The 17,900-nt window shown below is 39.7% G+C and overlaps 1 protein-coding gene across 10 annotated transcripts in view; it reads left to right on the top strand.

The window, feature by feature from the left end:
* Positions 1-17,900, top strand: part of AUH (AU RNA binding methylglutaconyl-CoA hydratase) — a 150,873-nt gene that overhangs the window by 54,897 nt on the left and 78,076 nt on the right. For all 10 annotated transcript variants that reach the window (XR_682307.5, XM_520124.8, XM_054658251.2 and 7 more), the window contains 2 exons: positions 11,605-11,697; positions 13,615-13,671. Coding sequence is in view for 9 of the 10 variants with exons in the window: in XM_520124.8 (XP_520124.1) it covers positions 11,605-11,697; positions 13,615-13,671 (150 nt within the window). In the remaining variant the exon portion in view is untranslated. The remainder of the gene's footprint in view (positions 1-11,604; positions 11,698-13,614; positions 13,672-17,900) is intronic.

Here is a 17,900-nt window from a genome sequence, read left to right on the forward strand (position 1 = left end):
GGAAGAAAACAATATTCTTAATTGTTTGTGCTTATTTTATGTTAGATCCGGGGATACATGTGCAGGTTTGTTACATGCATGTATTGTGTAATGCTGAGTTTGGGCTCCTAGTGAACCCATCACCCAAATAGTGAACGTTGTATGCAATCAGTAATTTTTCACCTCTCACCCTCTTCACCACTGTCCTCCCCTGTGGAGTCCCCAGTGTCTGTTATTTCCATCTTTATGTTCATGTATACCCATTGTTTTGCTTCCACTTATAAGTGAGAACATGGCAGTATTTGATTTTCTATTTCCGAGTTATTTCACTAAGGATAATGACCTCCAGCTCCATGGGGCAGCAAAAGACGTGGTTTCATTCTTTTATTATGGCTGCATAGTATTCCATGGTGTATATATACCACATTAGGAAGAAAACAGTATTCCAAAAGCCAAGTGAAGAAAATGTTTCAAGAAGGAGAGTGTGATTAAATGCTGTTGACAGGCCAAGTAAGATGGACAATAAGAATTGACTACTGGGTCTTTGAGACAGTTTGTGTATTTGGCACCACCCAAATCTCATGTTGAATTGTAATCCCCAGTGTTGGAGGTGGGGCCTGGTGGGAGGTGTTGGAGTCATGGGAGTGGATCCCTCATGGGTTGGTGCTCCTGACCTCAGGTGATCCACCCACCTCTGCCTCCCAAAGTGCTGGGATTACAGGCATGAGCCACCACGCCTGGTCAGCAATTCTTAACGTAATACATTTAAGATAAAAGTTAAGGCCAGGCGCTGTGGCTCACGCCTGTAATCCCAGCACTTTGGGAGGTCGAGACTGGTGGATCACCTGAGGTCAGGAGTTCGAGACCAGCCTGGCCAACAGGGTGAAACCCCATCGCTGCTAAAAGTACAAAAAATTAGCCGGGCATGATGGCAGGCACCTGTAATGCCAGCTATTTGGAAGGCTGAGGCGGGAGAATCGCTTGAACCTGGGAGGCGGAGGTTGCAGTGAGCCAAGATTGTGGCATTGCACTTCAGCCTGGGTAACAATAGCGAAACTGCGTCTCAAAAAAAAAAAAAAAAAAAAAAAGAATTGCTTAATAAGGAACATTTTCAAAGTTTGCAGAATTTTTTTGTCAATCCACCAAGTTGACCTGAATTGTTTATTTATGTTCACTGTGTCTTTTTTGTTTGCTTGAGGGTCAAAGAGATTTCTAAAAATATGTAATGTAGCTTATTAGATTGAATCCAGCATATATTTTACTTTTTATTTTCCTAATTTGATGTAATTATTAGAAATTTGAAGTGCCGAATTATGGTGTGTGAAAGATTAATTGGTAGAACACTTTACTGTCTTTGTTTTCTGCATGGTGACTTACAGGTCTTAGTTTTAGTTTTCTTTATCCTCTCATCAAGAATGGTGGAGAATGAAAACAAACATCTGGGAGTCAGTTCTTTTATGAGTTATTAACATCCCTCTCCTTTTGAATCATAGTTCAGTATGTAGTTTTCTTGTTTTTAGAGACAGTGTCTCGCTCTCTTGCCCAGGCTGGAGTGCAGTGGCACAGTCATAGCTCACTGTAGCCTTGAACTCCTGGGCTCAAATGATCCTCCTGCCCCAGCCTCCTGAGTAGCTAGGACTACTCAGTCCACCATGCCTGGCTAATCTTTTTCTTAGTGGATGGATACAGCTTCTTTAAATATATTGATGTGTTTGGTATTAGGCCTGTCGTTATGCTTTTCTTTGTCTTCTGATTTTGGCAATTTTACATTTTAAAAATAATCTTAACTATGTTAGGTGCTTCTCTGGTTTGTTCTGTGTGTGGGTTTATTCTAATAATGTTAAGGGTTGTATTTTGGTACTACCTTATCATCATTATTACACTTACGTAGTGTATTTGATCCACTGTTTCCTTAGAAAGTTCTATTGAACAATGACAGAATTTGTGTAGTTCCTGTTTTAAATTCTTCCTTCCCACCTTTCTCTTCTCCCACCCTTTTTTCTTAGTGTTTTCTTTATGCAATAGTTGACCCCTTATTATTAGGGGATGCACTCCAAGACCCCTAGTGGATGTCTGAAACCACAGATAATACCAAACCCTGTATATACTGTTTTTTTCCTGTACATACACATCTATGATGAAGTTTAATTTGTAAATTAGGCATAGTAAGATATTAGCAACAATAACTAGGAATAAAACAGAACAATTTGCAACAGTATTCTGTAATAAAAGTCATATGAATATAGTCTGTTCTCAAAATATTTTACTGCATTATACTCACCCTTATTGTGTTGAAGAAGGGATGGAGCAGGATGGTGCGAGATTTTGTCATGCTACTCAGAATGGTGTGTCATTTAAAACTTATACGTTGTTTATTTTTGGACTTTTCCGTGTAATATTTTTTAACTGCAGTTGACCATGGGTAACTGAAACCTCAAAAAGTGAAACCGCACGTAAGGGGAGACTACTATAATTTTAGATTTACTTACACCTCTGTTACTTGGTGTACAAATTTTAAATTATATCTCTGCATCAGCCCTTGTTCATGAAAGCTCAAGAAACCAGTGTACTTTCTTTTGTTGACTTTATGATTTTCAGATCAATTAGATCATATAATTCTTTAAAATAGCTTTATTGAGGTGTAATGACATAAAATAAATTGCCCATATTAAAGTGTACAATTTGGTAACTTTTGACTTGCGAAAACAGCACCACAATCAAGATAATGAATATGTCCATCACCTCCAGAAATTTCCTCATGGCCGTTTGCTGTCTCTTTCTTTTGCCCCTCCCTGCTACCCTCAACTTATCCTCAGGCAATTACTGAACTTGTATCACTATAATTTCCATATTTTTGAATTTCATGAAAATGCAACAGTATGTATTAATTTTTGTATGTATTCGCTTTTTTTTGATCAATAGTTCTTTTTTATTGATGAGTAGTATTCCATTGCCCAGATGTACTACGTGAAAGACATTTGGGTTGTGTTCAGTTTTGGGCTGTTACACATAAAGCTGCTACAGACATTTGTGTGTTAAGCCTTCACTACCCTTACGTTTATGGATCAAGTTATGGCCGTTGCTTCCTCAGTAGCATTTTCAATGTAGTGGATCAGCATATTATCCTATGGATGGTGAGATTGTCAAGTTCCCTGTGGATTAGTTTAAGTATCCAGAGCTCCTCAAACTGTATTGTGTGTATAAATCACCTGGGTTAAAATGTACATTGTGAAAAATGTAGATCCTGCTTCAGGTGGGTCTGCGATAGGACCTGGGAGTCTACATTTATAAAAAGCTTACAGGTGATGCTAATCCTGCTGTTCTACAAACCATACTCTAAATAACAAGGTTACAGAGCCTGAGAGTTTAGGAAGCAAGGCAATAATGGTGAGGTTTTTTCCTGCCAAGTGAAAGTAAACTACTTATGGTATGTTATCTTTTTATCAGAAATAGAAGTGACTGCATTTACCATGTTAAGCAGCATTTTAAATGCCAAGAGTTGTGTTAAATGTGGAACAGCAATCAACAGAAGTCATCACTCAGTTCTACTAGTAAGTGTAACCTTCCAGATAAGATTGCTGAATGGGCATGGACTTCCCTGCCAGCCTGTCATCTGTGCATTTCCCTTAGGGAGGGTTTTTTGATTTGGAATTTTGGTAGGAAGGAAATATTCTGGGGTTGGCCCTTTTTATTTTAATAGCCTATAGAGTCATGTACTGGGGGGCACTGCCACACTGTGGGTTTGGGGGTTTCCAGAGAAAACTCAAGTCAGAACTCGATTACAGTCAGCTGACTGGTGCTTTGCATCCAGTTCCCAAGGTTTCCCCAGTTGAACCCAGTGAACTGTGGTGTTGCTGTAGGTCTCAAGGAATTAGTGGCGCACAGAGCCAGTGTGCTGTTGGGCTTCCTATTGAGTTTCAGCATTTCCCTTTTCTCGGGTACGTGGTCACAAGTCCTTAGGGGAAGGATGGAAGGATGGCTTACGGTGTTGGGGATCTGGGGTGTGAGAACTAGTGATAGGCAATAATGGTTAAGAGCAAAACCCTGAAACCAGACAGCCTGTGCTCAGACTGTACCAGGCAAGTAACAGCAACTCCTTTGTGCCTCAGTGTGTCATCTATAAATTGAAAGTCATGAGTTCTTACATCATAAGGCTTATAGAAGTTTAAGTAATCTTTGTAAGGTTCTTAGGACAGTGGCCACACATAGTAAAAACTTTTTAAGTATTTGCTAGATACATAAGCATATATACAGAAAGGTAGGAAGGCAGGTGGGGAAATGATAGGCTTAGAAAAATTAAGCAACTTTTCTCAGGGCTCACAGTGGTAACAGTGGTGGCATTGAGCCAGGATTTGACATTTGAACTCCCCACAGTTGCATTCTGTAGCTTCACTTAAATCATTCAACATGGTATGTGGCATATATTTGATGAAGCAGTGACTGAATTTAGGACTTCACCAGTTTACTAATTTGTTGAGACGTGAAGTGTCAGCATAAGCATAGTATACCAATTTAACATCCCTGAACTCAGACTAGACTATGTCTGTGATGTTCTGGCTTGGGTCGTGTTAGTAATAAAGTAGAGAATAAGCTCATGTGTAGTTATATTGTTGACCCTTAGTTACATTAAAGAATAGGTCCTTTCTAATAACTGAATTTTTTTTTAACTTTTCCTGGACGTAGGTATATATGAATTGCTTTTTAAAGAAATTATAGGTGTTCTCTTCTAATTGACTAAGGAAGTCACCATCTGATTTATATCAGATCAGATTGTTTTATAAACATTCTATCATGTTGTTTTAAAGATGCTAAAGGAAATAATATCCTAGTGTGGTATTAAAATAATATATTGCTGAGTTTTTCCAAATGAATAATGTATTGCTGAAATTTTCCAAATTTTTCCATGTAATATTTTCAAACTGCAGTTGACCATGGGTAACTGAAACCTCAAAAAGTGAAACTGAACGTAAGTGGAGACTACTATAATTTTAGATTTACTCACACCTCTGTTACTTGGTGCACAAGTTTTAAATTATATCTCTCCACCAGTACTTGCTTATGAAAGCTCAAGAAACCAGTGTACTTTGTTTTTTTGGCTTTTTTACTTCATTAAGCTGTTTTACTTAATTCTTTAGTTTAGAAACATTTTGTAGACGGCTTTCTACAATGCTAATTTGTTAATTAATAATTTAAAGTACCAGTGCTTAACCTATTTAATGATTTGAGAATATTAGTATCCCATTTTTCTTGTTCTTTTTGTATGTGGAACCCAAATTTCTTGTCATTTTGTGTTATATATTTCCTATAAGCTTTAGATACAAGATGCTGTTAAGAGTTAAGGAAGGTATTTTCTGCCTTCATCATTGAGTATAAAATCTGCAGCACTGCAGTGAGGCTGTCCTCATGCTGTTGCCACTCATGGTCTTACTCTGCATCACTCGCAGTGTTAGGGAGGAGTTGGACCCTATTCCATGTTGCCCACATGCCTTTGGTTTTAGTTAAATCGGGGATTGATTACTTATTTTATGCTGTTTCTAGGCAGTTTTTCTATTTTTTTCCTAGTAAAAAAGTAAATTTAGTCCTCTTTTCTGTGTGAATCCATACAGCCTGAAATTACTATGACAGGCTTGTATAAAAAAGCATGTGAGAGGGAATGCTAGCTTCCAGCAATTTGTTCTTGGTATAATGACCCCTTCTGTAAGGAATGTTGCTGCTCTTCATCTGTTAGTTTTTCTTCACAACAACTTGTAGAATTTTTCCATTTCATTTAGATTTTAACCTAGTGCTAGAATCGAAGTGTCATATTTAAATACTGTTACTTTTGGCTTTTGGATATGTGCTCCTTTTAAGGTCTGTGGTGCCTGAGACTTCTCACTTTGAACTCCCATCTCTCACCTGTGGTATTATGTTTGCAGCAATGACCCTGGTGTGGGCCTCCAGGGAGCAACAGCCCAGCCAGCCTGCAGGCTTCACTCAGGGCTTGTTTTGTTATTGTGATTTTTTTAAACCTCAGTGATGGGAATGGGAGAATATACATTAGGATGAAGGTAAAGTTTTAGCCAAAATGAAAGATAATTAGGTATTTATTGTAATTTTCAGTTAACTTAGATTTTATTTCTATTCTTCTTGAGAGATTTTAGTATTCAGACTTCCAGCATAATGCTACATAGGGCCTTTCCCTTGAAATGCTTGATTTCACTGCTTTCTGTAGGAACACTATTCTTCAAGCAAAACCAAATTTAAAAATCATGTGGGGCTGGGCGCAGTGGCTTACGTCTGTAATCCCAGCACTTTGGGAGGCCGAAGCGGGTGGATCACGAGGTCAGATTGAGACCATCCTGGCTAACACGGTGAAACCCTGTCTCTACTAAAAACACAAAAAATTAGCTGGGCGTAGTGGCAGGCACCAGTATTCCCAGCTACTCGGGAGACTGAGGCAGGAGAATGGTGTGAACCCGGGAGGAGGAGCTTGCAGTGAGCCGAGATCGCGCCACTGCATTCTAGCCTGGGCGACAGAGCAAGAGACTCCGTTTCAAAAAAAAAAAATCATGCGTCTGACACTAACATTTTCCTTTAATAATCAAATTGTTCATATTTTTCTAGAAGCATCAAATAACCTACATTATGTGTTGTATTTATCTGAGAATCGAAAGTAGATACTTTAATTTTCCCCACTTTCATAGTCCCTTGAGTCTAATTATCGTAGGCTGCAGGTCCTACAGACTACTGAAGTGAACCAGGGGCCTGCCTTACAGTTGCTTTTTTCCCTCTTAAAATAGCAAACTGTTTAATTGTTTGCTTTAATTATATTTTTAGGAGCATTTCAAAGGATTATTATCTTCTTTGTCATACCTGGCTCATTTCCTGGTACGAAACTGAAAATAGTATCTGATCCTATTGGTTGCATAACATACTGAGTCATAATTTCTTCCTCTTGCTGTTGGGAATAGCCATTGCTCATTGGATTCGCAGTTCCTGTTTCATTTATTTGTGCTTATATACAACTGTCATTTTGCTATTCCTTTAGATCTTTGAAATTCATAATCTACCTTTCTAAAGGTGTGTTTTATTGAGTTCTGCTATGATTATTAACATTTTTTTTTCTTTTTTTTGAGACAGAGTCTCACTTTGTTGCCCAGGCTGGAATGCAGTGGCACGATCTCAGCTCACTGCAACCTCTGCCTCCAGGGTTCAAGCAATTCCCCTGCCTCAGCCTCTTGAGTAGCTGGGATTACAGTCATGCACCACCACGCCCAGCTAATTTTGTATTTTTAGTAGAGATGGGGTTTCTCTATGTTGGTCAGGCTGGTCTCAAACTCCTGGCCTCAGGTGATCTGTCTGCCTCAGCCTCCCAAAGTGCTGGGATTACAGGCGTGAGCCAATTTTTGTATTTTTAGTAGAGATGGGGTTTCACCATGTTGGCCAGGCTGGTCGCCAACTCCTGACCTTAAATGATCCACCTGCCTTGGACTCCCAAAGTGCTGGGATTACAGGCATGAGCCACCGCACCCGGCCCCCTCTTTGATTATTAAGTGCTCCCAAGTAGAAGAAATACTAGATGTAAAGAAACCACGTATATCAGACTGGCATGTGCTTTGAGATGACGCATACTTTCCTGGATAAAATTTACTACGACAGACATCTTTTAGGGAATAATTAGGATGATGTATAGCTTTAGAATTTATAATATTGTAAAATGACTAGTATTTAATTACCCATTGAAAATGAATTAAGCTGTTTTACTTAATTCTTTAGTTAGAAACATTTTGTAGACAGCTTTCTACAAGGCTAATTTATGTTAATTAATAATTTAAAGTTCCAGTGCTTAACCTATTTAATAATATGAGAATTAGTATCCCATTTTTCTTGTTCTTTTTGTATGTGGAACCCAAATTTCTCATCATTTTGTGTTACGTATTTCTTACAAATTGTAAGGCATATGGTGCCTGAGACTTGCTCTTGGAGCTCCTGTCTTCCATCTGCAGGCCCTGGTCCTCACCTCCGGTATGTCTCTTGGCACCCAGGCTGGCTCTTTTTGCAGTGACCCTGGTGTGGGCCTGCACAAAAGGAAACAAGCCCTGGAATTGTTAAGCTTCTCAAGGGCACACAATTTTCATCCTCTTTAGAAACATAATTTCTCAAATTCTTTCTTAAAAAATCAAGACGAGGTCTCACCATGTTTCCCAGGCTGGTCTTGAATTCCTGGGCACAGGCAATCGTTTGTCCTTGGCCTCCCAGAATGCTGGGATTACAGGCATGAGTCACTGTACCTGGCTCAAATTCCTATTAGACTTAAAAATAATTTTTATTAATTCCAAAAAGTATAAACATATTGGAGAAATAAGAAAGATGCATTTATCACTCCAGAGATTCCAAGGGTTTTAAGAGCTATGTGTCTGGAAACAGGGATGAAGACCAAATATGTATTTCATAATATCACGGCCTCCAGCAGCTACTTGCTGAGTGACTTCAGCACTTACGTAGCAGGGAGGGAGCACCCACTCTTTCTCTGCTTCTGCTCTCTCCATCTTAGAACTCTTGGCAATTTTTCTTTTCTTTAGCTCCATAGGACTGCACATGTTTATTTCTTTATTAAACAGAAGAAGTTAATAAAAAAAAGAAAAGTAGGCAAAATACCAGGATTAATATAATAAAGGAGGAAGAGGCAGTGAAAAACCGTGAGGTTTGTCCCAGATTAGTAAGAACGTTATTGAGTAGCATTGATGTGATGTTAATTTTTGTTTCATATGGGCTGTATGGTAATGAATCTTCTGATAGAAAAGGTTATGCACAGAGTGCCATGTAAGCATAGAGGAAGGGACATTTGAGCCTTGACAGACAAGTAGGGGCTAGCTAGGCATTCTAGGCAGAGCTGCACCTTGTATACAGGTATTAAGTCTTGAATGGAGACTTTTGGGGCTGTTTTAAGTAGTTTGGGGCTGGAACAGAATATCTGAGGTTTTGGAAGAGATTAGGCAGGTGTGCAGAACTTAGTTCCAGGTGCCTTCCTGTGCCATGCTAAATGTTTACACCATTTCTATCCTGAAGGTAGAATAAATCATTGAACAGTTTTAAATAGGGGAATAGCATGACTGTGTTTACATTTTAGAAAGATTACCCTACAGGAAAGGTAGAAGATGCATAGAAGGGTGGCAGATTGCAGGTGAAGGAGATTAATTAGGTACTTCCTGCTGGTGAGAAATGATGGGACCCAGAACTTGGGTGGTAGAAAAGGGCATTGGCAAGGAGGACATCTGGGATGACTTCTGAGTGTCTTGAGTAACTTGATGAATGGAGGTGCTACTAACTGAAATACAGCCTAGAAGAAGGATTGAGAAGAAATGGTTTGGACACATGAAGTATTTAAGTGGGTATGTCCAACAGGCAGGGGGCTGTTTGGGTTTGAGGTAGAGATCTGGAAATCATTGGTGGTAGTATAGGTGGTAAAAGTTGTGGATGAGAATGAGATCTCCTGGGAAGAGCTTTTATTGAGAGGGGAAGAAGGCTGAGAAATTACCAGAGGTAGATGGAAAGGCAGGAAAAATGAGGGACCCAGCAGGCAGTGAAGGGAGGAATACAAGGAGGGAGTGTCCAGGATGGATGTCTCTGATCTTTTGAGGCAGCACATTTAATAGATACTGAATATTGTCCACTGGCTATAGGACAATCTTATAATGTCATTGGTAACTGGAACAAGAATGGTCTTGCTGGTTTGGAGGTGAATGGGTATGGGTGGCATGGATTTACTCGCCTCTTAGAAGCTGGTCTGTAAAGGAGGTGAGCTGGAGGGCCTTAGCAAGGCCTAAGGAAGGCTTCTGACGGGTGAGACTTGAGGTTGGAGAGATAGTAGGTTGAGGAGGTCTAGAAATAAATGATCTCTGGGCAGGTTTTTAGGAAGGAAGAGGAGTTGAGAGTCGGTAACCAAAGTCATTACATTCTACTTGTAGTAGCTCAGGATGACCTTGGGAAGGACTCAGTTTAACTTGCTGTTTTATATTTTTATTGATTTTTCTTTTCTTTTTTCCAGATAAAATTCACTAGATATTGTTTGCACATTAAACTCATTTCCAGACTGCAAACCCTGATATAGCTGTTATTTTTTTCACTAAGTGTTCTGGAAAGCACATTTTGAATTTGTCCTGTCCTTTCAAGTCCCTCCCCACCCCCAACCCCTAAATGTTCAGACAGGTACAGATAGTGAAATACTGCCTGTGCAAAAGCCCCTTCCACGCCTGCTCTTCTGGGAGTGCTTCAGGTGGCAGCTGTGTATATGTGCTCCTTCCTGGCCTTTTCAGACTTGATCTTCAATAACTGATGAATTCCTTTATTTATGAATAAAACTCAGTGTACTTCAGCAAATTTGTATATTTTAAAAGGAGTCAAGGAGTGAGCCTCTGGGGGATTTTACATATCAGAATGGAAGAGAGAGATTTTGGGGGATAGTACCTTTTTATTGTTTTTGTTTGTTTGTTTGTTTGTTTTTTGAGACAGTCTCACTCTGTCACCCAGGCTGGAGTGCAATGGCATGATCTTGGCTCACTGCAACCTCTGCCTCCTGGGTTTACGTGATTCTCCTGCCTCAGCCTCGTGAGTAGCTTGGATTACAGGCACCTGCCATCATGCCTGGCTAATTTTTGTATTTTTGTAGAGATGAGGTTTCACCATGTTGGCCAGGCTGGTCTTGAACTCCTGACCTCAGGTGATCCTCCCACCTCGGCCTCCCAAAGTGCTGGGATTACAGGCGTGAGCCACAGCGCCCGGCCGATACTACCTTTTTAAAATCCACTTTCTGTTATATATTAACATTGGCCAGCCTTGCTTCACATTTCCCATAGTCAGAAATAAAATTAATAGAGTTCTGCTTTTCAGAATAACTAATAAAACCAGTCACTTTTTGAACTGGTTATGAAAATGAAATCTGTATGTCATAATTTACAAAAGTTGTATTAAAATAATACTCAATTTCTGGACTCAAGCAAGTTGAGCTTTTAGTTCTGTGACTGGCCGACCCCTTTCTAGGCATGCTTGTGAGCAGGTTCTCAGGGCATCTTGCCTCTGAAGTGGAAGAGCCTGATTGTTTTCCAGCTCCCATTCATAATGTTAGGGCTCCTCACTAAATGACAGCTCACGGGCCAATGCCACAGCAACTACTTGGACAGTTTCTTTCTTGTTTGAGCAGATGTCTTTCTTTGAATGAGACTCTGTCATTCCAAGCACTGAAGTAGCCCATAAAGGATCATAAATTTCACAATTATGTATAAGTCATTTCAATTTGAACTTTGTATGAACCAAACATCTTGTGAAAGACTTCTGGCTCTAAGATTAAGAAATCGTAGAACTGTGATTCTGTTAATTCAACAAAAAATGTTTATGAAAGTAATTCAATAATATGGGAAGATTTAAAGATATTGCACATACATGTGATGAACACTATACAGTAATTATATAATGTTTTTGAAGAATAATGATGGAAATGCTTATATTTTGTTAAAGGTAAAAGGGATACAAAAGTCTGTATATGATCTCCCATTTAAAGCATAAATTCACAGAAAAAAGTTTAAAATGAATTACACAGTGAGATAATAATCTTATTAAGGAAGCATAAAATTTTTCTTTCCATTTCAGCTAATCTTCCAGTACCAACAATTGCAGCAATAGATGGACTCGCTTTAGGTGGTGGTCTTGAACTGGCTTTAGCCTGTGATATACGAGTAGCAGGTGAGAATTAATCCTGTTAAAAACATAATTTTAAAAAGTGAAGGTTGTGTTTACTCTTCAGGTAATTTTAAATATTTTATTCTGCTTCCTGTTGTTGAGTAGAATATTTTCAAAAAGTCACTTGTTGGTCCTAATGGTGTTTTCGAAATTCCCACCTGAAAAAAGTCTTGTGTTGTTTCTTGCCAGGATTTGGGTCAGGTAGAACTGAGTTTGAATCTTAGGTCCTGGACCAGGCGCGTGGCTCGCACCTCTAATCCCAGCACTTTGGGAGGCTGAGGTGGGAGGATCACTTGAGCCTGGGAGTTTGAGGCTGCAGTGAGCCATGATCGTGCCATTACACTCTAGCTCAGGTGACAGAGGGAGACCCTGTTTAAAAAAAAAAAAAAATTAAAAAGGAAAGAAAAAAAGGAAAAGAATCTGAGGTCCTCCCCTTTTTAGGCCAATATCTTCCTCTTTAGAGGAAATGGGGGAAATGACTGTTGCTGTTGTGAAGATTAAGCAATTAATCTGTGGATGTTAATCTAAGTACTAAATCACCATTTGCTACAGTAATGATAACTGAATCTCCTTGAAGTCCACTTTCTTCCTGAATGGTTTTCTGAGGATCTTATGAGGTGAATAGAAAAAGAGTGAAAAGAATTAGTGCCCACTGCTTACTGTGTGCAGTCCAGGCACCCAATGTTATTCTAGTGCTTGACATGTATTCACTCACTCCATCTGCATAACAACCCTCAGAGCAGGTACTTTGGGGCACTGGAGGAAACTGGAGAAGGGAGAGGGGAAGTAACAAGCCCCAAAGAAGTGACTGAACTGAGATTTGAACCCAGACTGTTTGGCCACAGCCCACACACCTGTTACCTCATGAGAGCAACGTAGACTGATCTCCCATATTCATTGTTGTGGACACTATATCCATAGAGACTCAGCTCTGGCTGTGTCCTCGGGCTCTGAGACTGAGAACTGGGCACAGCAGACGGCACAGAGTTGTCACAGTTCTTCTCTTGCTTTCCATTATTGTTTCTGATGTGGCTGCATGTTAAAAGCAGAGCTGCCAAGGCAGAAGGATTGATTGAGGCCAGGAGTTCAAGACTAGCCTGGGCAGCATAAGGAGACCTCATCTTTATAAAAGATTTTTTAAATTTTTAGAAAAATGTAGCGTCAACATGATTCAGTTTCTTGGGATTTCTGGTTGCTAGTCCATGTGTCCTTTTTCCTCCTTTTCACTTCATTTTAGGAACCTATTTTCTTGTAATGAAATCATTGGATTTTAAATTGAAAAGCTAAGGTACATGTAATCCATTTCTGAAAGAATACAGGTTTTGGAAATTAGAATATGGGAAGTAGTCTAAGTATATTTGGATATGCAAATAAAGAAGTTATTAAGACGTTTTAAAGTAGCCATGAAAACAGACATGAAAAGAGGAACCCTGTCCACCTGTCAGAATAGTAAAACTATTTGTCAGAAGGTAACTAAAGACTTGGTCTTGAAAAGTTGCCATATCTGATATGACCTATTAAGCTCTTTGGTCTGGGGGACTATATTCAGGCAACTGAAGAATTTGGGCTTGTCAGATACTGACAGGTCTGCTGATCCTGAATAATTAATAGATCTATGCCTCCAAATATGTCTTGGCAATATCGGGTCTAATAATGGAGTTACAGTCCTGGTCTTGTGAATCTAAAATTAATTCACTGCCAAGCAGTTTTTAACAGAAAATGTTGTGTGACTCTCCTAATACATGTCATTTAGAGTGCTTACTTATTTCCATAACAATGCCTTTTAAGTGATTTTTTTAAGAATTTGTGATATCAATTTAATTAGTAAACAATATTTTAGTATATCTCATAACTTTTTCAAGTTGTCATATTTGAATGTGATGATATGGATGATACTTAATTTTCTTTCTTTCGTTTTAGCTTCCTCTGCAAAAATGGGCCTGGTTGAAACAAAATTGGCGATTATTCCTGGTGGAGGTATGAGTAGTTCACGCCCATTCCTCAAATCCTTGACTTGTTCCTAGAAACAGGGCATAAGGCAAAATCATGTTAATTGGAAAGGCAACATTTTGGGTAAAGAGACAATGGTATATTGTTTGCATCCCTAGCAAAGTCCCCATTCAAGTTACAGGCATACCTAACAGATTTTCCCCACCGTAATGAAACAAATACTGCAATAGAGCAAGCCACACAAATTTTTTGGTTTCCCAGTGCATATAAAAGTTATGTTTACCCTATCTGCAGTCTGTTAAGCATGCAGTACCATTATGTCTAAAAACACAATGTACATATCTTAATTTAAAAATACTTTATTGCTAAATTTTCTAATGGTCACCTGAGCCTTCAAAGAATCATAATCTTTTTGCTGGTAGAGGGTTTTGCCTTGATGTTGAGGCTGCTGACTGATTAGAGTGGCGGTTGCTGGAGTGTGGAGGTGCTGTGCCAATTTCCAAGGACAGCAGTGCAGTTTGCCACATCAGTTGACTCTTCCTTTCACAAGAGATCTCTCTGTAGCATGCGCTGCTGTTTGATAGCATTTTATTCATAATTCTTTCAAAATTGGAATCAATCCTCAAACCCTGCCACTGCTTTATCAACTAAGTTTATGTAATACTCTAAATCCTTTGTTGTCATTTCTGCAGTGTTCACAGCATCTTTATCAGGAGTAGATTCCATCTCAAGAAACTGTTTTCTTTATTCGTCCATGTATTAGTCTGTTCTCATGCAGCTAATAAAGACATATGCGAGACTGGGTAATTTATAAAGGAAAGAGGTTTAATGGACTCACAGTTCTACATGGCTGGGGAGTCCTCACAGTCATGACAGAAGGCAAAGGAAGAGCAAAGGCATGTCTTACGTAGAGGCAGTCCAGAGAGAATGAAAGCCAAGGGAAAAGGGAAACCCCTTATTAAAAAAAGCATGAGATTTCCTGAGACTTATTCACCACCATGTGAATAGTATGGGGGAAACCGCCTGCATGGTTCAATGATCTCTCACCATATCCCTCCCACAACATGTGGGAATTATGGGAGCTACAATTCAAGATGAGATTTGGGTGGGGACACAGCCAAACCAGATCAATCCACAAGAAGCAACTCCCCATCCATTCCAGTTTTATCATGAGACTACAGCAATTCAGTCACGTCTTCAGGTTACTCTTCTAATTCCATTTCTCTTGCTGTTTCCACCACATCTGTAGTGACTTCCTCCACTGAAGTCTTGAATCCCTCCAAGTAATCCATGAAGATTGGAATCATCTTCTTCCAAACTCCTGTTAATATTGATATTCTGGCCTCTTCCCATGAATCATGAATGTTCTTAAAGGGATCTAGAATGGCAGATCCTTTCCAGAAGGTTTTCAATTTAATTTGCCCAGATCCATAAGAGAAATCACTATCTATGGCAGCTATAGCCTTATGAAATGTGGTTTTTGTTTTGTTTTGTTTTTTTGAGACGGAGTCTCGCTCTGTTGCCAGGTTGGAATGCAGTGGTGTGATCTCGGCTCACTGCAACCCCTGCCTCCCCGGTTCAAGGGATTCTCCTGCCTCAGCCTCCTGAGTAGCTGGGACTACAGGTGCACACCACCATGCCCAGCTAATTTTTGTATTTTTTGTAGAGACGGGGTTTCACCATGTTGGCCAGGACGGTCTTGATCTCTTGACCTCATGATCTGCCTGCCTCAAGCTCCCAAAGTGCTGGGATTACAGGCGTGAGCCACCACGCCCAGCCTGAAATGTGTTTCTTAAATAATAAGACTTGAAAGGAGACTGATCCATGGGCTGTGGAATGGCTGTTATGTTATCAGGCATGAAAACAACATTCATCTCCTTGTCTGTCTCTGTCAGAGCTCTTGGGTAACCAGGACATTGTCACTGAGCAGTAATATCTTGAAAGAACTCTTTTTTTTGAGCAGTAGGTCTCAGCAGCGGGCTTTAGTATTCAGTAAACTATGCTGGAAACCAGATGCACTGTCATCCAGGTTTTATTTGTTCCATTTATAAAGCATAAGCAGAGTTAACTTAGCATAGTTCTTAAGGGCTCTAGAAGTTTGGGAATGATAAGTGAGCAGTGGCTTTAACTAAAAGCCACCAGCTGCATTAGTCCCTAACAAGGGAGTCAGTCTGTCCTTTGAAGCTTTGAAGCCAGGCATTGACTTCTCTTCTGTAGCTATGAAAGTCCTGGATAACATCTTCTTCTAATAGTAGGCTGTTTTGTCTACACTGAAGATCTGTTATTCAGTGTAGGCACCTTCATCAGTGATCTTAGCTAGATCTTCTGGATAATTTGCTGCAGCTTCTACATCAGCACGTGCTGCTTCACCTTGTACTTCTGTGTTACGGTAGATGGCTTCTTTCCTTAACCATGAAGTAGCCTCTGCTAGCTTCCAACTTTTCTTCTGCAGCTTCTTCACCTGTCTCAGACTTAACTCTAGAATTAAAGAGAGTTAGAGTTATAGTTAAAGAGAGTTAGGGCTTTGCTCTGGATTAGGCTTTGGCTTAGGGGAATGTTGTGGCTAGTTTGATCTTCTTTACAGACCACTAAAACTTTCTGCATATCAGCAATAAGGCTATTCTGCTTTCTTCTTATTCCTGTATTCACTGGAGTAGCACTTCTAATTACCTTTAAGAAACGTTGCTTTGCATTGGCAACTAAGCCTAAGTGGTGCAAGAGGCCTAGCTTTTGGCTAATCTCAGCTTTTGACATGCCTTCCTCACTAAGCTTAATCATTTCTAGTTTTTGATTTCCAGTGAGAGACGTGTGGATCTTTGCTCTACTTGAACACTGCAGAAGTCACTGGAAGGTTATTCATTGGCCTAATTTCAATACTGTTTTGTCTCAGGGAATAGAGAGACCCAAGGAAAGGGAGAGAGATGGGGGAACAGCCGGTTGGTTGAGCCGTCAGAATACATGCATTTATTGGTTAAGTTTGCCATCCTATGTGGGCGTGGTTCATGGTGCCCCAAAATAATTACAGTAGTAACAACAAAGATTAATGATCACAGGTTACCATAAGAGATACAATAATGAACAGGTTTGAAATATTGTGAAAATTACCAAAATATGGCACAGAGACATGAAGTAAGCACATGCCGTTGGAAAAATGGTGCCAATAGACTTGCTTGATGCAGGGTTACCATTAATTTGTAAAAATGCAGTATCTGTGAAGTACAATAAAGGGAAGCACGACAAAATGAGGTATGCCCGTATGCCCTATTTTTAGCTTATGTAGACAGTGAAGATGGTGGTTCTTAAGTTTTAAGTTACTGTGCTAATTACATTTTTGTCACTGTTTGGATCTATTTTCCTAAAGGATTACACAAACATTTTAAAGCTTTTATGCGTGCATTTAAATGTGTGTGTCCTCACCAACAGCTTCATGCAGACAGTGAAACCCCAAGTGGAAGAAGAAGAGAGGTGCCTGGGTGCGGTGGCTTACGCCTGTAATCCTAGCACTTTGGGAGGCCGAGGTGGGTGGATCACTTGAGGTCAGGAGTTTGAGACCAGCCTGGCCAACATGGTGAAACCCCGTCTCTACTAAAAATAGAAAAATTAGCCAGTCATGGTGGTGCGTGCTTGTAATCACAGCTACCTGGGAGGCTGAGGCAGGAGAATTGCTTGAACCCAGATGGTGGAAATTGCAGTGAGCCGAGATCACACCACCGCACTCCAGCAGCCTGGGTGACAGAGCGAGACTCCGTCTCAAAAAAAAAAAAAAAAGAGGGTTCCCAGGCTTTGTACCACCTTTCTTGTGTTTCTCTGCAGTGGGACAAAAGTTGGGGTTAGTGGGTAGCCTGAACTTGGAGCTGAAGAGGTGTTGTTTCTTCTATTCCTATGAAAAAAATAGATGAGCTTCTGTTCTTGAAAGAGCCATTTAAGAAAACATCTTTCCAAAATTGATAATGAAATCTTGCATCACCCAATAAATCTGAAATTTTTGGTCTTTTGATTCAGAGAATTTGGAGGCATTCCCATTTTGTGAAGTCATTCTTTCAAAAAGTAGACTTCATTTAAGGATATGCATGTTATAGTAACCTTCCTTGGAACTTTTTTTTTTTTTTTTTTTTGACACGGAGTCTCACTCTGTCGCCAGACTGGAGTGCAATGGCACAATCTTGGCTCATGGTACCTTTTATGTATGCTAAATGATGCTTAGAGTATGAATGAAACAACAGTAACAATGTAAATATTAAACTCAATGTTGAACA

The sequence above is a fragment of the Pan troglodytes genome, chromosome 11 (assembly GCF_028858775.2).
Source record: "Pan troglodytes isolate AG18354 chromosome 11, NHGRI_mPanTro3-v2.0_pri, whole genome shotgun sequence".
In the NCBI taxonomy this organism is placed as follows: domain Eukaryota; kingdom Metazoa; phylum Chordata; class Mammalia; order Primates; family Hominidae; genus Pan; species Pan troglodytes.